This window comes from Plectropomus leopardus, chromosome 9, assembly GCF_026936395.1.
Source record: "Plectropomus leopardus strain MGB_pleo_1.0 chromosome 9, ASM2693639v1, whole genome shotgun sequence".
NCBI classification, from domain to species: domain Eukaryota; kingdom Metazoa; phylum Chordata; class Actinopteri; order Perciformes; family Serranidae; genus Plectropomus; species Plectropomus leopardus.
The window spans coordinates 28457329-28480280 of NC_142184.1; the positions used below are offsets into that span (position 1 = coordinate 28457329).

Sequence of the window (22952 nt, forward strand, 5' to 3'; positions counted from 1 at the left end):
GGTGCTGTGGGTAATCGTAGGTTGCAGAAACACCTCCCAAATATCACACGTTGTGTTTTCAACTCAAGTCAGGAGGTAAGTTCCTAACATAAACAAAAGCATACTACACGCAATTATAAAAAAAAACAGCTGCAACAGCATATCCAAGTTTCCCCTGTGCATGTATGCCTTTTTATGTGCTTAAATATAATTCCAGCTTCAGTCACAACATAACAAGACTAAGAGTTTACGGCCACATTAGCAGCTCTGTGAGGCTATATTTAGGCTGGTAGTTAGTACTTTTGCATAAATCTTCACCATGCTAATATGCTCAAAATTACAAGGCCAAAGTGGCATGTTAGCATGCTATGAGTTGCTAATTAGCACTAAACACTTAACACCGCTAAGGCTCATGGGAATGTCATATGTTATGTAGGTATTTTAGAGTGAAAACAATACCAACCCTGCTGCTTTAGCTAGTAATTATTGGACATATACAATTTTTGACCTGGTGATGGTGATATATGAAAAGTCAGAAAATCTCCAGGCTAATTACATATCAGGCTGTGGAGAACATTAAAGTCTGACCGGCTGGCAGGTTGAAATTGCCATCCCAGAGCTATACGACTAACAAAGAGTATAGACTTTGAATGAAACCTACATTAGCTCCAAGCTAATTTTAAATATATAGATATGGAGTCTTGTCTTGTCTTGTGTTGCATCTTGGGTTGCTGAATAAGCTACCAAGCAAACACTCCATTTCTAACACAAGTTGGCAGCTCTGATAGCTAATTAGCTCGTCATCTGTACCACAATGAACATCTTAACAACCGTGCACAGATCAGTCAGCTGTGATACTAAAAATGGCGTCGTTCTCAGTCTTCAGTGCCACCACTGTAACAAAATGCTGTCTGTTCTTAAGTTGAAAGCCGCAGTTACCAGTGTAAACAGTGTTTAAAACCATTTTGATTATTTATTGAGCCTTTATTTTACCAGGTTCTCATTGAGATCTCATATACAAGGGATACCTGGCCAAGAATAGCATCAACACAGAGTTTCAACATAATAACAAACACAATTGCTGTCCCATCCACTCTGAGACTTGAAGAATAGAGGAGCATTCCTAAAGTGTGTATAAACACATTTTTACTTTGTTTCAGTCATAGTAGAAATATTAACAATACATTTCAAAATGACTGTTGATATGATTTTGACTAAATCTGGTATATCTTTTGTGATTTCAGTTGGACTTTTAAGAATCGTGAGCCTGCAGAGAGATATTTGTAAGCACAGATCAAATCTCAAGAGCAAGCACTGACAGAACTCTAAGCATAATGACTGTTTTGATCCCACAGCAGGAGTTAAATCTGTAGAAATGAGTGGCAGGAGAGTTTTCTCTGCTTGCCATATTCAGAACTGCATGATGTCAGACTTAGAGGCCTGTATGCATTTGCATGCAAACTCCCACTGAGATCAAGGCAAACCCCCACTTAATTTTACCTCGAGTGAAGTTTCATCCTTTGAGACCCATCTTCAAAGTAAAGTGTTCAATCAGTCTTTTGATTTGTCAAAAAGATTTTGTGACTGTGAAATAGATACAATCTTGACAGCTGTATATATTAAGGCTGTATCCCACTGAAACATTTTGTTTTATTTATCTGCCCTGGTAGTCCCTCTAAAAGTCAGATAAATGTAATATGAGCATCAGTCAAAACTGCAGTATCCTGTAATAGGCCCATGCTTTTCTCTGATTTAAAACAATGTGCACCTCGATGAGGCTGCAAGTAACAATCATTTTCATTCTCAAATAATCTGTCGATAATTTTCTGGATTAGTTTCCTTGATCAGTTTCCCGGAGCAGAAGATGGCATCCTCAAATGTCTTTTTTTTACTGTCATAAAGGAGTGAAAGAAAACCAGAAAACATTCATATTCAAAAAAGCTGGAATCAGAGAACTTTGACTTTTTTCTTTAAAAAAAAAATGTATTATAAAATTAGTTGTCAGTTACAACTAACCTAACTAAATTGCAACTAATCAATTTGTTGAAGCTTTACACCTCAGACTTCTGATTATATATCTTTTTGCAGGCGATAGCCATAGTAAGAGGCATTATGTTTTTGGCACTAACGTCCACTTGGACTCAAGAGTAAACTGATTAGAATTCGGTGGCCCAAAAGTCAAGGTCACCTTGACCTCACAAAACACCTTTTTGGCCATAGCTCATAAATTCATACTGTAATTATGCCAAAATATCACTCAAGTGTCTAAAAGGATATAATGAAGTGATCACAAATTTATATCCAAAAGGTCAAGGGTCAACCTCACTGAGACATAATGTAAACTTTAAGTGCAACTTGACTGGTTTGCTGAGGCATACACCCGCTAGGTGGTGATTCTAGTTTTGTTAGTCTGGTTTCTAGTTCATCACCTGCTTAAACAAGCCACCAGAAAGACAGAAAAAAAATCTCAAGTACTTTGGTAATTAACCTAAAAAGAAAGTTGCCCTTTAAACATTGGTCATTGTCAGTACTTCATGGCTTTCATATAATTCCTAAAACTACGGTGCAGAAATATTCATTATGTTGTAAGCACCATATATAAAGAGAGAAAGATCTCACTTCTGTGAAATATGACAGCCAAATTATTCAAAGAATATTCAGGAACATGCTTCACTGTAGATCGCTCTCACACAGGTTATGTGAGTGTGTGAGGGTGTTTTGGCTCTGTTGAACTGAATAATGAACTGAGAGTGCTTATTGATTTACTGTAGGAGAAGCCAATGGGCCAGAATGTAAAATAGAGCACACAGCACAGTCAGTAATACTGTACAGCCACAGTCTCAGCTTCATCACTTCAGTCAACTGCAGTAGATATATTGTACAGTATGGCCTCGTTTGAAGTACTTTATATAGGGCTCTAGCAGGCTTTTTCGAACACTGCTTCACTCAGCATTTAATCCCAAGTGAACTGTTCTATTTTTTTTCTTCGTTGTCTTTTCATACCACCTGTCTTGATGCTCAGAAAGAAGAATGGTACAAGCAAGAAAGGAAATTAGCCAAAAAAAAAAAGTTGATAAAATGTGCAAAGTGACATTTATAATTACCAGCAGACTTAGTCAACAGGAGAAATGCTTTCATACACTTCCAGGTCACAGTGGTGAGCTGGATGGCCATCCTGACAGCTGGACCAGCAACTTCAAATAACTGGCTCAAACCAAAAACTGTCCAGCAGTGTTGATAATATGCACAGATTGCTGATTATGTTTCTATTTTCAAGTGTGTAAAATTGTGAGCTTTGGTATTTTTTAATTTTTCTGTTTTTCTGTTTCTGCCACCTCAGTTTTGTGCATGTGGGCTAAAAGTCAGGGCTCCAGTCTAACGGCATCCCATAGTCCTCGGGACAATCAGAAGTTCCGTAACTAGGTGGCCGGCCACAAATAAATGAATGTGTGTGAAGGCCTGCATTTGTAGGAGGAGACCTACTTAACGTTAGCTCTGAGCAGCATGTGGCTGGAACTACCTGCTGACAAATGTTACATAAGGATGCATTCAAGCTCTTGTTGTTAATAATGAGTACAGGGCGATGGTAAATTGTAACTATCTTATGGTGCGGTTAAATGAAAACTTGGAAATTTTAGTTTTTGGTGAGAAACTTCAATAAATTCAGTTGTTTGAAGGGGAAATTCTTTTAAGTTTTCATAAAAAAAAGGCCTTTGAAGCAGTTATTTTTGGGTGTGTCATAAATGTGTTTGAAGTTATGGTCTTCCAAAGTTAGTGCAATGAGGTACTGAATGACTTTAAAACAGTTTAATTATTTATTTATTTATAATCAAGGTTTATTTGTGTGCCTGGCACAGGGAAATTACAACAAGAAAGAAAATTGGACAAGAAAACATGGGCATTGTGTAAAGGACAAGATTATTCACTGTTAGTATTGCCCCAGAATTTCACAATCAGTGCATCCCTATAAAGCAACTTTTGAGTTAGAGTGGAAGAGGTCCACTGCTATTCAAACATGTTTCAGAGGAGGCTGGTTTAGTTTTTCATAGAAAAAAAATAGTTTGATTTAAATTAGTGTATGCTGCATGCTGCCTGATATTTATTTTCTACCTGTATATCCTTGACAATGCATGTTAAAAAATGCAAAAATGTAGAATTAATTTTCCTTCTTCCTGGAGTTTGAAAACTTGACCGAAAAACGAGTATGCACTATTTCCATTTTGGATGTTTAGCTTTTGTCTTGCACCAGCTGCAGGCCAAAATGTCAACTTGGCACAAAAGATATCTCATAATCTATGCAAACTCAATCCTGCATGATTCCACTCAGATCAAATTTTTTCCAACATTACCAATCCTAAATTGCAAGGTTGTTTAGTAGCCATCATATTCTGGAACTGTAGCTCATTTCCAATTATGCTCATAGATGCATGTTTCCAACTTTTTGTTTATCTATTCAATTTCGACAATCCTCCCTGCTTCTCTGGCTCGCTGCCTGCTGCATTCATATCGATCGGCTCTCTTCTTGTGTCTCTGGAAGGGCGGCAAGTTGTGGAGCTCCTCAGGGCAGCGTTAGGGTTGGTATAAACATGTGCTTTGAGATACACATGTTGCTTTGAAATAGCTCGCAGTCCTCATGTTTCTTTCCCTGTCTGGAAATAACCTTTTGGTTGCTGCTCTGGTTTACAGTGACAGATAATAATGAAATAACTTCTGGCCATTCTGGTCCACGCTGCAGTGTTTTCTTATGAAACAATGGCCTTTTCTTTTCTTAGTTTTCTACAATGTGCAAAGTTAGCATCAGGTTGACTTTTGGCTTTAGCTCTGTCTCCTGCTTATCTACCTCAGTGTCAGGAGATTCATCATATTTCAGCAGTTCATCGGAAGCTGCTGATCCTCTGTTGCATGTATTGTGTTTTCCGCTGCACTGGTGCTTTAAAACCAAAGTGGTTCCTTTGGATCTTGCATTGTGTTATTGCTCTACACGTATGTGTGAGGTCATGCAGCGTCTCACACTTGATGTAGCGGCGCAAACAAACACTGGTTTGAGACTGTGTTACTCATCAGAAATTTGTCTATCAAATATTTTATTCCGAGCTGGGGTTGTCACGATGACAGATTTAAACTTTGACACAGTACTAGTATCAAAAAACAATGCTGCTCACTTCTGTCAATACCAAAGCAAAAAGAAGTGAAAGCTCTATACATACAACATAGGATTATTGTTTTCTTTTTTCTAATTAAAAATTAGCACACAATTCTCGTACAGAATAAGTCACTGAATACATCCAGAGTGGATTTGTTGCTAGATAGAATGCTATAACAACCACAGGTTGAGGACCAAATGATTTTCCTTCCCATTGTTTCTTCTGTGCAGTTTTATGCTTAACCTTTGAAACCTGAATCGACATCAGTTTATTTGTGCTGCGTTCAGACGCCTTCCTCAAGCTATTTAATCCTTTGACACCTGAGCAAATTGGTTTGATTTCTTTGCAAAACATGGAGAAAAAAAAGGGCAATGATCAACTTGGCAAGAAATGTCCTACAAATTGTGAGAAATAAGTAAAAGGTGAAAAGAAAATGACTTGAAAATTTGTTTTTACCAAGGGGGTAGTATTATTAGAAAATTATCAAAAAACTGAAGATGAAAAAATGAAAAAAAAAAGTCCAAAGCACTATATTTATAATAGTTATGATTATATATCAAAAATCATGTTACAAAATGTATTCATATGTTTTTTAAATTTTAAAATTGTAATTTGTTTGCTTACTTTAAGCTAATTTTCTCATAACTATTTCTTGCTCATTTCTGGCCATGTCTTGTTAAGTGAAAATCAAAGGGTTAATATGATTTAAGATGTGTTGGGTTTTTTTTTTTTTATCATTAGACTCCCTATATTTCTAAATATATATTATTAAAAGAGACTGTATCATTTTAAACACGATATTGAAAAAGTTGTCTTAACTGTCTTGTCTTAACTGCATTATATCAAGTTTAATAGCCATTGGAACAGCATTCTTTTTTCTCTGTGTGTTAATGTGTTGCATTTAAAGTGCAGACTTTTTTAATCATAGCTCATTGTGATTTCTGTTTTCAGCTTTGAGCCTCCTGGTTCTTTAGCTGCTGGGATGTCCTGTGACATGCAGGCTGTTTTTTACCCTAAGGTTTGTAACATCACACTTCCTTTTATACATACATCTACAATGCATGAGGCAGTTAATAAACTGATGTGTTGAATCTGAATTTTTCTGGAGCTGATTCCAGCTGACACTATGCAAAGAGGCTGGGTACACCATGGACTGGTCGCCAGACCATCATATATTGCACCTTTTATTTTATTCTTAGATTTTTAATACAGTGAAGTCAGCTGCACATTTTTTATTGCGTTGACTCTGTTGTCTATATATATATATATATATATATATATATATATATATATATATGTGATATAATTATAGATTTTTTCACATTCCAATGTCTGAATATTATTAAGAGTTAAAACTTCTTTGCTCTTTGAAAGGGTGTACTTGCGATATTATGCAATTGTATTATCATTGTGTCAGTGGCATTAAATGGTCTGGAAGTAACTATAATATTGTTTATCACAAGATATCGTCCAACAAAAGTATTTATTGTGAAAGACCTGAGTTTGATCTAATGTCAATGCTTGATTCTGAATTCAAAGTTTAGTAGTCAATGCTGTTATGGAGCAACAGAACAGTCCTGTTTTTTGATCCCCTCAGATCAACGAGGACCTGGAGGGAGAGGTCCAGTTTGCATCAGCAGTGGGTCCCTTCTCTGTGCCGGTCAGATGCTCCATAAAGAAATGTTATGTGAGTAGCATGCTGTAGCCAACCTAGAGGAAAGTAGCTTGCATTTGAAATGATTAACATGCTCTTCACTGCTGCTGCTAATTACTGTATGTGAATGTGTCCTCTCTCTAGCTAGAGGTTGACAGTCAGTTCATTGACTTCGGTTCGCACGTTGTGGGCCAGACTATTTCATGGACTATCACCTTGACCAACAAGGGTGCACTGGCCACCCTGTTCAGCCTAGACACCTCCACATGCCTCAGTCCAGAAACTAGCCATGTCCAGATGGCATCCCAGGTCTCTGCCAACACCTCCAAGGTCAGACTGTCGATCCGAAGAGTTGCTTTGCCTTTGACATCCTGATGGAGTGTCCATTTACAGCTACATATTTACAGCATGCATGATCAATGTGTAGTCAGTTCACATTACAAGGTTTAAAGACAGTCATATGAATAAACTGGGGCCGTCAAATGATCCATTATTTTGCATTTCAAAACAGTTTTTCAGTCCATCAATTCTTGCGAGATTGTCTTGATTAGCAATCAAATGAATGCATAAAACAGCATGTGACCAGCATAAAGTGGGCATGGCTGTAAAAGGGAGAAACGTGGGCAGTGATTAATGCGTTAAAAAAAAAAAAAAATTATGTACAGACCTAAATTGCATTGCGCTTAACGTGATAACGTCCACAGCCCTAGAATGAACTATATGTTGTGTTTTGTACCCTGACAGGAGACGACCAGTCAAAACATAACATCTGACCACCGGATCAGCTCTGTATCAGTGGGAACCACAGAACAACCAAAGCAAGAAATTCAGGAGCTTTCTGAGGCGTTACAGCAGGAGCACCCAGGTGAAGTTTTTATGCGCCCACACACACACACACACACACACACACACACACACACACACACACACACACACAGACACACACACACACAAATGTTTTGGGCCACTTTTGACTCTGAATTAGAGCTCTATATGAACTCGTAACTTAAAACGTAACCCTTGCTTTTTAGGACCCAACCTATCTAAACCTAACTGGTGCTGCCAAATATGGTACCACATCTGTCCCGTTTACCACGGACAACGACAGTTAGCAGCATCACTCTAACTCTGCCTCTTTTACACCAATAAAAGCTCAAAGCACTGCTGTGTCGAAGTACAGCCTCACAGAGCAGCTAGCATGGTACATGCATGCCCTAGTCTTGTTTGTTTCATAATACAACATTTGTCAGAGTATAGGAAAAAAAATCAATGCTGACTAAAAGCATGCGGTAGGATGTAGTGACCTTTTCAATATTTAACCAACTCCCACAATCTTCCCCTAGTCTTAGCAAAGTGTTTTGAATTGCTTAAACAGAGCCATATTCATGCTTTAGTAACAAGAGGCACTGTTGCCGTTGGCTGTCATGCTGATGAAAATATAATTTGAGCAGTATTTTATAACCTCCTATATATTCACCACTGCAGCTGTATATCATTTGTAGAGGAAAGCGTCTCCTAAAACAGCCTCTGAACTGACAAAATCTATTCATTGTGGATGATTTCTCTCATCTTTCTGTTCCTGTTAGGACATTTGGTCCTGGTGAGAACACAAAAAAAAGAGCACACGCACAGAAAGCGGAGGGTTCACCTTGCTCTCACAGCTGATGACAAGAGGCATCTTCTCTTTAATGCTCTCTCAGATCAGAAGTCTCCATCGCCGCACTCAGCACTTTTCTCCACTGATGCTTTGATAAGCTGTTCTGTTCTGTCTTTTGCCTCTGCTCCGCTGGTTTGGAAAAGACTGTCTATTTTTTTTTTCTTTTGTTAGGAAAGGCTATCTGATCTAGGCCAAATGTTTAGGTTGCTGAAAGTAGTTGATATTGTGTGCTTATATTTATTTTTGAGCCACCAATATCTCTTGAACTAACGGCCAGGTTGCTAAATGGTATCAAATTTAGTGTGTCTATTCATGCTCCCAAGATGAAAAACTGGTACTTTATTTTCTAGACCAAATTGTCAAGATTCTGATGACTTATAGTATCTGCTTATACCCTTTCTCTTAATACACACTATTTAAAGTATACTGCCAGTAGGAAGAAAGCTACTGATTTTTGGTGACCCTCGTTAGCTTTCCCTTAGTGCCACCATGAGGCCAAATTTTAGCTTTTAAAACTATACTTCCAATGCTTCCTCTGTGTTGTATTTGATGGGTTGGCAGCTCCTCAAGGCAGGTTGACCACTCAACCACGCAACTGTGTGTGTTTGTGTGTGTGTGTGTGTGTGTGTGTGTGTGTGTGTGTGTGTGTGTGTGTGCAGCAGTGTCAGTGGCTCCAGCTACACATCCAGAAGCCATTCCTGAGACTTGTGTGTCCAGTGATGTGGATGCCCAGACGGATCAGACCCACTCGGATTCCGGTGACATAAGTCTAGGAAATGTAAGTATTGAGTTATTTTACATATACTCAGTTGTAGCTGACAGTAACACAACTATTTGGGGAGCCCCTGGCTTTTCCTCTACTAAATAATACCAGTAATTTGGTTTATGCCCATATCCTTGCAAAAAGTTGTAGTCTTAGTGTAAAGTTCTTCGCAAATGTTAGGATGCTAACATGTTGAGGTAAGGCAGTGATCATTAGACATTCTGCTTGCTTAACATGAGCATGTTAGCATGCTGATGTAGCGTTTAGCTCAAAGTACTGCTGTGCTGAAGTACAGCCTTACAGAGCTAATAGCATGGCGGTAGACTCAGTCTTGTGAAATACATATGAACTTAAGTGTTGGTGAGTAGACATTTTTGACCCGTCAAGCTTCAAGGGATCACTAAAATTATTTAGGCATCAATTTGTAATCATTCTCTTGGGACAATGAATATCCATAAGAAATTACATATCTATCTGATCAGTAGTTGTTGAGATGTCTTGTAGGACTTTTCCATCTGCACTTTTGGCTGCACCGAGTCATACCATTCTACATTCATTTGTGTTTCCATTACCAGTTTAATTGGACCAAGAGTCGTACCCAAGACGGACAATTTCGAGAGTCAGACATAAGTGCACCTTGCCAACTCCATGCAGGTTGTGTTGACCTCGGATGGGGTTCTTCAGTGACAATTTAGCGACATTTTTAAATAGCTTTTACTGCTATTGGCTTGTCATCCCGTGACCGCTCTGAGAGAGAGCTGCTTGCCCTGCAAATGAATCATGCGTGTGCAGCTCACGACCAATCACAGATAATGATTTCGTACAGTTACAGCACAGATGTTACGTTTTTGTTTAAATATTCACCCTTTTTTCTAATTTCACACCCCAAAATCCCTCACACAGTTCTCTCTGTCTCAGTCAGTCTCACTCACACACTCAGTCAGCTTCTTGTCCCTCACCTTCTCTAGCCAAATATAAGCTACAAGACCACGTTTTTGTTTTGCTCTGCATTGATTAGGTCACTAAAAAACAAAAAGGAAAAAGCTAACATTATAGTTATATGACAACAAAAACAACTTTGTAAATACATAAATAGTTAGTTTGTAAACTACCTGGTCAGCCTTTTCTATTAATTTTGCCTCTCTCAGAATTTCATATTGTGCAACTGACTTTTGGGAGAGTCAGTAGCTACTTTCCTTACAGAGGAGTTGGCAACACTGGTCCTGTTGTAATGGAGACACATATGCCTGCCACACTGGGCTGACGAATCAATGTGTTGTTTACTAGTTTTTTGACTGACGTCACCACCCCTGCTGCCAGCTGTTGGTATGAAAATAGTCAGAATTAAAAAGAAAGATATTGGCACAATGAATTTCTTTTGATAGATCGAACTCAAAAATATCAGCATCACACTTTGTAAGTGGACACCTGCTCTGTTGCAGAAGAGACAGACTATGATGTCTGCAGAGGACTCTCTGCCTCTTTGTCTTGTTTTTAGCACTGATGCTGTGTGTGCCTTGTGGCCCATGTGAAGTTCTGGAGTTGTTCAGGGTTCATTACGTCTTTCTGGTGGGGGGCTAATGGTGCAACGCCTCTCCCTCTGCGCTTGTTATGGCTGTGTGTGTTGCATGTCCCTGCATGCCCGCGGCTTGATGATTGTCATTTTGACTGATACTTTCACATTGCGTGGTTGAAGGCTGGTGTCTTAAATGGCAGACTATCCATCAGGCTAGCATGGTCCCACAATATCAAATTGGTAGCTGCAAGAATGGCTTACTCCTCTCTTTATTTTTTTATTATTGCTCTCACCACCTTGATGCTTTGTAGCCGAGCAGACAATCCACATAGCTTTTCACTGTTTGATTACACGCCATTTGAAGCTGCACATCTGAGAGATTTCAGTTTCCTCTACATGAATAGAAATAGTCTTGTGTCATGAAGTAAAATTGTTAAATTAAAGTGTTTCCTGTGTGCACTATATCAGCTTCACAATTAGAGAAGAGAAAGCTTATGAAGCTCAGTGAAAACATGTATTTAGAAGGAATGTCTGATGTCTATTTCAGCCAATTTGTGGAATTACTTTAGAATATGCCTTAAAGGAGCTGTATGAGACATTCAGAGCATATCTGTAATTAAGATTGTGAGCCAGGATTTTCTGCCTTCGCCTCTCAACATGGACCTTGCTGAGCCGGCGGCTAACGGTGCTAACAAAGTGAACAGTGCTAACAATGACAACAGTGCTGACAGAGCTAACGGAGAGAGTAGGGGATGCGGACAAAGAGGAAGACAGTGGGATACACACACGGGGACTCACATACACTGATATGCATGGTTGTACCCTCTTCCGCAAAATACACACACACACACACACACACACACACACACACACACACACATATATATATATATATATATATATTTACATACCAAGTGATTGTTTGCTGCTGCTATGTTAATACTCTGAATGTGGTATACAGCTCCTATTAAGGCCATAACATAACATTTTTGAAAATCTAATGTTTGTCCTGGTTGATGTACCCTTAGGTTAGAGAAGGGGAGATTGGACCTTTTGAAAGCATCAAACTGGAAGTTGTATTCACTCCAGCCATTCCAGGAGAGGCCAAACTGGACTTCCACATCAGGTTCTCAGACTTAAACAGCAAGCCAGTAAGACACAAAATGTTTATCATCTTGTGAATATCATGAACAAGATCAGAAGGTTTTTTTTTTAAAGTTGACAGAACCATAGATGTTTATGCACATTAGTGTTATTTTATGTACACCATTTTTGATTAAAGGTTTGTTGGTACAAACAGATACCGATCCAGGTAAGGGGTGTGGCAGTCTGCGTCCCTGTGTGGGTGGTTAAGCCCAACATTGACTTTAAGATCTGCATGTTTGACGGCTTCTATCAAGACATTATCGTGGTCCAAAGCAGGTGGGTCTCAGAGCCTGAGATGTCATATATGTAAATGCTCATGATTCAGAAATATATGCAGAAATCATAACAAAACACCAACCATCAATGTAATTCTATGAAGAAACACACTAACGACATTTTATCAGTCCCTCTGCCCCTATGATTGAATAAAACTATTTTTTAATCCCTTGGTAATGTCAAATTGGTTTACACTTGAGAGTGAGCCATTTATGCCAATTATGTATGTCTTGTCTAACTGCCTTGTTTGAACAGGCAAAGGATCAAATTAAGGGACGCGAGATGTCATTTCATACTGTATTAGTGTCACTTTAAATAATCATCTGTAAGAGTTAGGGACAACATTGGATCAAGGACAAACAGAGCGCGCCAAGAAACTGTACAAAACCTTATTGATTATTCATTAGTTTTCAAGGTGATGTGCATATTCCATTTAGAAACACTGGACGTCTGTAATGTTAAAGGATAATTCACACAGAACATGAGGCCTCACACAGAACATGAGGCCTCACACAGAACATGAGGCCTCAGGGTGCCCTTTCATTTTATGGGTCCTTTAGGTTTCTAATAATCTCCTAAAAACTGATCAGAATGGCTTTGTTAGTTTTAGGATGTTACAAGGGCAAGCATACTAATTTTTACTACTTTAATTACTGATTTTAAAGAATTTGGAATTGGTGCACTTCGTGAGTGCCACCTAATTTATTTGAGTTTCGAAGAATTAATAGCTGAATGATGTAGTCATACATAATACTTTATATCATTTATGGTTAACAATGCATACAGGTTTCTTTCTAGGTAAATATTAGGAAATGTTATTAGTAGAAAGGTACCCATAAAAAAAGTGTTTATTGTAAAATGAGTTAATGCTCTGCATGAGTCATGACAGCAAGTGTGAGCAGATGATCCACAACGAAACACACATATCTGTATATGTGTGAGTCTATAAAGAAATAATACCGTATTCACTAGCATTTCATTTGTGCAAGTCTCATTTTAGCTTTTTAAGGAGACTTAACTTAAATTGGAAGCAACATTTGACACCACATGTGCACATAGTCTGTAACTGAAATGCAATTTAGACCACATAAGGTAGCCAGCCTCCAGGTAAAATCCAGCCTTTGTATACGGGAACTTGAGGCATAGGATGCTACATATTGTATACCACTGGAGAAAACAACAGCTAGAGCAAAGTTTCCATGCAGCACCTACCTGATGGCACCAAAATTTAGCAATTGCAAATGCAGCTAAACTGGGAAAGTTGTGTTTATATAATTTTCTAGTTAACAGTGTCACCACTTTCAGAATTGGTTTGTCACAGCAACATGGAGCAGATGATGGCCTTTTAAAGACACAAAATATCTGCTGTATTATCTGTGGAACCATCATGTCACGCATTAAAACTGTGTAATATGGGATTGTGTAATGTGTGACTGCAAATGCCAAACAAATGGATTGTATTGGCAAAGAGGAACAGCGGTCACAAATCCAAGCTATTGGAAGGGATAGACGAGCAAAAATCACTGCTTTTGCTACCAAGTCTTGAACCAACCATAGACTGTATAAAATAATGGATGTAGCCACCATGGTGTCACCCATTGGTTTGTGGACTCCCATTTTGAAGCCTTGAGTTTGGCATTTTTCCCATCACTGTCATGAGTTTTTGGAGCCAGAAGAGCCATATGTTGGTGGAAGCGTGGTGCTAACCCTAAAGCTAGCTGCTGGCTTGGTAATCACAATGCATTTACAGTCTATGGTTAACTGCAATAATGCATTGGTAGCAAATGGCAGTATTTCAAAAAAGAAATTGAAAGCAATGGCATTTTCCAAAACACTACAACAATTTCCAAAACACTGCACATCCCAAAACAAAACAAAATTTCAGAAGACAAAATAAAATTTCACAAAACACTAAAACATTCTTTCATTTCATTTCTGAGATGTTTTGTTGTTGGAAACGTTGTAGTGTTTTTTGAAATGTTTGTGTTTTCTGAAATGTTGTAGTGGTTTCTGAAAAGCTGAAGTGTTTTCTGAAGTGTCGTAGTGTTTTGACCCTCATGGCCACTGTAGAGATCTGACTTTTTACAAAAGGAGACCTTTAAGCCATGAACTGTTGAAAACTCAAATTTTCCAATTTCTCCAATATTCACAGACTGAGACATCACAAACCTGTGGGCAAACAAAAAGCATATCAGAATGGGCCAAGTCAGTACGTCATTACAAGAGAGTGCATATTAAATAGTATATTATAAAGTAGTTGTGAACATTGCATCATGCACACCTGGTAGAAAAGTGTGTGGGTGAGTGAAGTCATGCTAAAGAGGATATTGAACTCCTACACACTGTCAGCACTTTTGAGAAGTTTACTGAAAAGGTGGTGTTTAAGTCATAGACCTTCATCAGGCATTGAACTTACAGAATGAAACAAGCCACAATCTGTAACAACCAATCAAAAACCTAAATGTATTCATAAGGTTATTGTAATTAACTACATATTCAGATTTAAGAGGCTGTATGAAACCCCTCAGCCCAATAAGATGACCACAGAAGTGAGTGGTGCATGTCATATTTCCATTTTATTTGTTGTCATGCTCGGAAACACCCTCGAAATAGAGTTTGGAAATTGACATGGGCTGCTGATGTAGCATGCTGGCTTATCTGCTGAATGCAATACTAAAACTCCCTCACATACTCAGTCTCTGCCAAAACAGGCATTTTCACAGAAAACCGGCTCATGGAAATCCCTTAAAATTGACAGGGCCAGCTTACTTTTCAGCTGGCCCAACATAAAACTCTCTTAACTATGCTCGCAGCCAAGTATTGATATATTCAACAAATGTGCAGACATGTTAAAATAGGGATGCATTAGCTGATAAATGTTCCTAAACAAAGGATGATGCGAGGGACCAGCAGTAAGCTCACATCCCCTGCAATCCTCTTTGGTCCATGCAATAGCACAGGACAACAGTAAATCCTTCATGATTATGGTATCTGATACATTATGATGCACACACAAGGTTAAGAATTCACCCAGGGGGCAGTAACATTTGCAGGCGTGCAGTCCACCACCTATCCAGTCATTGTGTCACATCATGTGGGGGAGGGAGTGCCTGTGTGGGGGTGGGGGATTTGTCACAACTGCCATCTGGTGCGCTGGCACACCAGCACATGTGACAAGATGACGATGACAGCATCAGTGTGAACGGCAGCTTTCAAAGTTTAAAAAAAATAATGTTAATGCTTGCACCAGCAAACCATGCAATATGTCACTCTGCCTCCAAGACAGTAATTTGAACACAAAATAGCTTGGCAGGCTTTTTGTGGAAACAATAAGAGAGCTGCTGCTTTCATCATACAATTTGTCACTTTTCCCTTTGAGTAGATGAGTAGATATCCCACAAGTCCTCCTTAGTGTGTGACAGATTTTTTTTAAGACGACAGCACAAAGCATAATTGAATATGTCTCTCTTGTCTGCGAGCCAGTGATTTGAATATTACTCCTACTAATTGAAAGATTTTTTAAGAGACTTTAAAATGTGCAGTGTTTGACTTTTGCTTGTGAGCCAAGGATTGGAATATTCCGCAGACAGTTGGCAGAGTTTTTTGGGAACAGCGTGTTTTGTTTTTTTTTTTTATTTCAAACATTCAGCCTGGACTTTCAAACCCTCCTCCACTGGCACCTGCTGGGGAGTTGAGCATTCCTGCCCAAACTCAGGCCGCAAAAAAAAAAAACAAAACCAACCTGCTTTTCTTTCCTTCACAAAGCATTCTGTCCTTGATTTCTCTCTGTTTACTGTATTTCTAATATGCCTACTGTGCCTCCATCCAAACTGTGTCCTGTGTGGTTTGGCATGACGAATGTGAGTGTGTTGTTGATGCTAGAGTTGTTTCCTCTATTTTAATTCTGGGGATAATAGAGCCATAGTTTCTAATGAAAAAAACAACTTCTTTTTCCAGCTATTAAGGAATAAATTATATGGCCTAAAGCAGTCAGTGTTAAAGTGTGAGGATAGTTGCCTAGAAGCCTACCCTGAAGGCTTGGTATCCCATGTGTACATGTGGAGTAAGCAAGTGCAGCCACCTGGCCCTTCAAGAGAGGGCAGATGCATTGCAGTAGCCGTGCAGTTATTCCCTCAATGATTCATTTCTGCATGTACACTCAGCATAAGCAATTTCTCTGCAACAAAGGCTAGGCTCTATAAAAATAATAGTCATAGTCACCTCTGGATGTCACCCATTGGTCTGTGGACTCCTTTTTTGGAGCCCTGAATTTTGCATTTTTGCTTTTGCCATCTCACATTTTTGGAGCCAGAAGCATATGGCTATATTTGGATCAAGGGTTTTAGTAATTATCATAGTTACTACAGTCGTCATAGAGCTTTGTCAGTTAAACGTAAACAGCTGTCACCTTCTTAACAGACTAATGTGGTAATTCCAATTGGGACAACATGTCCTCCACGCTAAACAAGAAAAAACGTTTCTTTACAGTGCTGGCTTTGTACATGGGGGCAATGTCGTGTTGACACAGGTTGCGCCTTCCCCAAACTGTTGAAAAAATATTGTTGTCCAAAATATTGTATTGTATAGTGTTGTATTGACATTTCCCAGAATTGGAACCAAGGGGCCTAACCCAAACCATAAAAAACTAGAACGGCACAAGGAGAGCACAGATCTTTGCCTCACAATGTTATTAAAAGTGAAAAAATAACTTCTGTATCTGCCCATGATTTTGATCTGCTCTCAAATCCAATGCAGTCTTCCTTGGCCTATGCCACACCCTTTCGCCAAGTTTTGTGAAAATGGGGCCAGTAGTTCTTCTGTAATCCTAATGTCAAACATAAAAAAAACCAAACCAAAAGCATAACCTCCTTGGCAGACTTTACAACCCCAGATCAAACGTAAACCAAAGTATAAGGACAAAGTGTCGACAAACAGGACTTTTGGCCTGTTGTGTATCATTAAATGCTAACAATGTGAGATTAGTAAGAGAATAAGGATAAATCCTCTTTGTGATCCTTTTTTGGATTTCATGTATAACTTGAGATTCAACATCTGTTTATGACCAATGAATCCTAAATATTACTTAATGTTATGGTTATATAATCATCATTATCACAGTGTTTTTTTTACCCCAAGGAAACAAATTATATTCTTAACTGACCTTTAAATAATAAAAAATTGCTTTAGAAATAAATTGGTCACAGGCAGCTAGTAAAAATCGACAGGACCAGCTAAATGCCCCTGTTAATTAAAATGCCTAATTGCCCTAAATGATTATGTATCCATGAATACTCCTACGAGAGTGATTTGAAGGTTATCATTTGGCTGGAGTAAAGATAGCGACGTAATATCCCCCAAGTGTCCCTGAGAGTCCTTGCCTCGGGGAAACAACCATCTGGTTGGCCTCGCTGTTTAAAGTGGGTCATTTCATTTGAGAGGGGTATCGAAAAATAAGGGGTCCCTCAGTCTGTTTGGCCACGGCTGGCTCATCACTCACATTTGTATCTTTGAAGATGAAAGCAGACAATAACAAAATGTTATCACTGTATACGCATATCACCTCCAGCAAACAAGGTTTTTTTTTTTTCTGCGTGTTCGTACTGTCATCGTTATATGAAGGTGTATGAGTGTGGGCTGTGGTTGGATGTGTTGGAGAATTCCCAAGGTATAGAGTCATTTATATCACAAGCTTCAGCTATAACTGAGGCTTGTAGCCACAGGCACAACCATCTGTTGGAGCTCCTGGAAATTGGGTCACTTAAATGGTTTGGACTTGGGGTACATCACTCCATACAAGGCAATTTCTGCATCACTCAAACAAAAAGTCTTTTCTCTGTCCTTGCTGATCCCCTGGGGGGTAGAAGGTTTGCCCTGTGAAGTCCACCGGGCATACCACCTGGAATATATTTTGTTGTTGCTGTCATGTAAAATGAAAGCATACCTTATTGCTTCTATTGTGCTGTCCTTGTGTCCTCTAAGCCACTTGATGAAATTCTAGGTTCAGTATTATTTCCTGGTCATTATCTGTGGGATAATGCCCAATGAAGTACCAGTAGGACCAGGAATTAATGGCTGACGGGAAGACATAAGGCTATTAATTCCTGATTATAGACACCTCAGAGGGCATTATCCTGCTTATGCCATTGTCATTTGCCAGAGAAAAAAAAGGCCTTTCATTTTTTTTTCCAGTCGGAATCGAGTATTTGCCCAGACCATGGTATAATGACTGTGTTACCGCCTGTGCATTATTTTTCAATAACAGTACAGATCGCCCTGGATAATGCACTTGGTGTGTTAGCATTAAGCTAATGAGACCATATCTTTTTGCATGACAGAGCCAGCACAGCTTTGAAGCTGACCTTTAAGGTTTGTCCGGAAATGAGGAAACACATGGAGATCCTTCCAAAGACAGGCTTCATCCAGGCTCAATCAAACTTTAAAGCTCGACTCAAGTTCCTGCCAAGGTAAGAAAGGACAGACAGAGGATGCAATGATAATGGAATCACTGGAGCATTCATAATCTTATTTCAGACTGTAAGCTTGTTAAGATTCTATCAACCTTCTACGAGAGTGCAAACTTTTTCACTCCAGAGGAGACTTGTCATATGTATAGAGCCAGACTTGCAGTTTTTGTGACTCACTCCCAGCCAATGCTTCTTCAACGGAGAAGTGACGTGTAGTTTTCCTGTTGAACAAAATTTGCTGTAGGTTTTATACACTGCACATAGAAATGTCTGGGTTACTGTTTGTGCTCTTGGAGTTTAATAGAATTGCAAGCAGCAACCACAAAATTTCACTTTGGCAGAGTATATTTTCCTTGCATCCCAAGACATACACTGTTTCACATAAATGCAAAAATACGAAAACTGGATGCAGTACAATCAATGTCCTCACTCCTTTTACATGCAGTTTTCATGACTCTGTTTGATTCTGTGTGTCAGCTCTTACAGCATACTCCATGTCAGCATGGGGTATGCTGTAAGTTTTTAATCAACATTTTGAAATGGAAATAGACAGCCTTTCAATTAGCTAGTGCACTAGCTATGCTGGCTTATGCTGGTGGCCAGATAAATACATATGATCCATTGTCCATTTGATACTCACAAAGAACATGTTTCCTTGCAGTGGTCCTTCTTAAATGAGCACTGGTGAAAGTTATTATATTCTGTATCATGTCTTTGAGACTAAAGTCTTTTGTGTGTTGGTGTTTGGTGAAATATTATCAGCCAGAGACAGCATTCTTTTGGTATACACAGTTTGTAGACTTTGTAAGCTCTTGACCTGCAATCTCTGAGCAGATCCCCAGCAGTCTATCTTATAGTTTAAGATGGAGAGAGAGGTAACTGTACCATGCACTGATTCCATACTGCAGGACACTTTGTTTTAGGACCTGTGTGTTTGCTCCAAATGACCTCAGTCTCATGTTAGAAAGTAAATGCCTTGTACTTTGCAACATATATAGTCTTTCACTTCAGGAAAAACCACCGTCCACATAATTGCCCTAAACATGTTGTGGGTATTGGGTATTATTAAAAAAAAAAAAAACAAGGTAAAATTTTTTTAAAAAATCTCTATATATTTATAAGTCTTGTAATTATTTATTTAAATTATTTTACAGGAAAAAGAAAAATACATATATTATTTGATTTTTAGCATCAAATAATCTTGAGGTATATTTTTGTTGTTTTTTGGTTTGTTTTTCTGTTGTGTTTTTTACTTTTCTTTTTTGTGCTTATTTTCAGGCTTTTTTAATTAGAATAATTATAATTTTTTCTTGTTTGGTTTGGTTTTTTACTTCTTTATTTTGAGGTAATTTTCTTGTAACTTTTCTTTCCTTTTTTTTATTGTTCCTTGCCTTCTCCTCATATTTTTTAAAAGAAATTATACTTATTTGCTCAGGGTGTAAAGGGTTAATATATGTGTTATGGACATTAACAGTTGGGCAGAGTCTGCATTTAAAGATAATTCTGGTCTAATTACCCTGTTTTTTAAATTTATTTCATTTTATTTTTTTAAAGGACAGTGTTGACTGGATATATTTGTTACTAGCATACTACAAAGCTTACTGTATATGATAGCTTCCCTTTTTAGAAGCAGCGAGCAGTGGGGTTTTATGGATGTACAAATGGCAACAATCTATAGCCAGTCAACAGCCAGCGGGTGTAGAAGAGTTGCTTCAACATACCTGCACTCTGAGCGCGATGGTAATGGTTTCTAATGACTTTGAAGGACCTGGTAATTCTTTCTACAACAATACAGGCTCTATATTTAGATGGAGAGGCAGAAGTTGAACTGTGGTTTGAATGCCAGGAGAGCGGACAGGGGACCCCCAGGGCAAATATGAGAGGCGAGCAGTATGTAAAAACTCAGCGTGGGTGCTAGTATTCCTCTGCCCACCCTCCTTTTTTTCCCTTCACAGTTCAGCAGCTGATAGCTGGGAGGATACTGATGGAAAAAAAAATAATAACAGACGGAATTTTTTTTTTCACACATTGCAGAAGTTAAGGGCATGCAGTGGTCATCGTTCAGCAGGGGGGCAGAAGGGGAAAGAGGGGAAATGTTGGTAATCTGCCTTAGTGAATCAGCAGCGGTTTAATGCGAGGATTAGAGTACAGCATTACTTGTGCTGCTGCTAAGATGATGCAGCGTTCACAAGCACTAACACAGCTACAGCTACCACCCCCTCCCTACTCACACTTTTTCTGTGTCTCTCTCTCTTGCTCCTGTGCTGTCTTCTCCCACTCTCTCACACATACTTCTCTTTTTCTTGGCCTCTCACCTCTGTGCTTAACTGTACTTCTCTCTCTTTGCCTTTCTCAATCTCTGCAGCCCTCTGTCTCTGCGCTCCTTCACTTTCCCTCAAACTCTACATCTACTCTGCCTCTCTCTGTTACTCTCAAACTCCTCTCATCCCTCCATGCATCCACTATCCACCACTGTTTATATGCTGGCCCTGATTCTGCTTATATAACCTGAGACACCAGACCCAGTTCCCTGTGCTTTCATTGTTCTTCAAAGATCAGTCTAGTTCATTACAACATTGATCTCATTTTGTAGATTAGTTATATTGTTCATGATAACAGTGAACTGACCAGGATAATTGTTGAGATCTGGGAACAGATTGGCATTTCTTAATAAAAATAAGAAAAAGAAAAGAAGAGAGCTTCTTAAGAAAAATAAGTTTGGCAGTAGCCTGATTAACTATTAGTGGATTTTTGTAATACAGGGGTTGTTATTTTGCCCTAAAAAAGTAAGGTATCTGTCCCGCCTACTTCAGCAGTTGTCATAAGCAGCTCCTGTAGCGTTTTTAAGGGGGCCTATTAGGCTTTTGCAAATTTACTCTCATATATTAAGTGTTACAATGTTGGATGTTCAAATTAAATGTGGCCAAAATTTCAAATAATGAGGTAAATGTATGTCAAGCTATTCCCTGTGAGCAAGAACTTAAGGCTTAAGACCATTCTGAATGATCCATTTCCAATGTTTTTCTACTTCTGAGACAAACTGACGTAAGATCGTGACAGCTTTCTTTATATGGTCATTTGCTCCAGGCACGCTACTGCTTGTAAGTGTTGTAAGTGTTTACAACATGCAGATTACATTGCTACATAAAGCTACAAGTTAATGTCAGGGAAACATGTAATCTTGAGCCCCTTTCCCCCTACGCAAATTACCCCCACACGCTAACATTTGGCCTTTTTATTTTGTGGGAAAGATTACAACCAGCTTTCACACCCAGGTTAAATGACTGCAGTAGTCATGGATATTTATAGTCTACAGCTCCGATTGGCTTTCATCAGCAGTGATGGAAATACAACATCTGGATATACGCACTTGCCTCCGCTATGCCATGACAGACCGCCAGAAAATACCATTCATCTCTACTCAAGAAGCACTTGAAAAACATTATTCCATATTAGTCTGCATCATGTTTGAAAGAGTGACTGAATAAGTAAGAGCTATAAAAAGGAAGTAACCATGATAATATTTTCACTTGCCTCCATGCTGCTTTCTACTGTTTACCAACTTGTTTTCCGACCGACTGTGATGTTGAACATGACACAGGAGTAAAAAATAAACACACACACACACACACACACACACACACACACACACACAGAAAGAAATAATCTGCTGCAGAGCCATGTACACAGCTCTGGTCTACTGGCAGTGGGAAAGAACTCTATCACCCATTTTTAGCAGGTTTTCCCATGTTTAAACAGTATTAGAAAAATAATTTGTTTTTTGAACATTAACGCATGTAAACATGTCCTAGTATAAGAGAAAAATAGTATGAATGAAAAGAATGAACCCAAAAATTAACATAACAGGTCCCCTTTAATGACGATGAAAGAAATGTGCCAATTTAATGTCACTGAGGCAACTTACAACCACAATCTCTATAGCTTCATCAGTGTCACTTGCATTTGTCAGCATTTTTGCGTCAATGTCTATCATGACAAAACTTAAAATTCCGTTTACATCCTATGAGGAGAGATACTATGCCATTTTGGGCTACCGTCTTTGTTTAGATGAAAGAGTTGCAATCCAGGAAATGGTTTAAGAATTGCTTTTATGTGCAGGAGATGAAATATTTCATGAAACAGATGGTTATAAGAGTCTTTGAGGATTTTGGAAATGGCTTTGAAACAGAAACAAGTGTTTTTGAAGAACCTTCTGGGTTATTAAAACACCATCCAGGATTCATCTTTCTGAAAAACAAATGTTTTGCTCAGTGTCTCAAATCTCATGTTAATAGAGATGCATGCTGGGGCTAAGTGAATACAGGGCTATCATGACCAACAGAAATAGTGGCC

At 38.7% G+C, this 22952-nt stretch overlaps 1 protein-coding gene across 2 annotated transcripts in view; it reads left to right on the forward strand.

Moving 5' to 3' along the window:
- The window catches only part of cfap74 (cilia and flagella associated protein 74), a 69765-nt gene that overhangs the window by 20663 nt on the left and 26150 nt on the right, over window positions 1–22952 (forward strand). For both annotated transcript variants that reach the window (XM_042492576.2, XM_088082431.1), the window contains exons 15-22: window positions 6075–6141; window positions 6721–6810; window positions 6922–7107; window positions 7522–7642; window positions 9094–9212; window positions 11742–11864; window positions 12014–12135; window positions 18471–18599. In XM_042492576.2, coding sequence (XP_042348510.2) covers window positions 6075–6141; window positions 6721–6810; window positions 6922–7107; window positions 7522–7642; window positions 9094–9212; window positions 11742–11864; window positions 12014–12135; window positions 18471–18599 — 957 coding nt within the window. The remainder of the gene's footprint in view (window positions 1–6074; window positions 6142–6720; window positions 6811–6921; window positions 7108–7521; window positions 7643–9093; window positions 9213–11741; window positions 11865–12013; window positions 12136–18470; window positions 18600–22952) is intronic.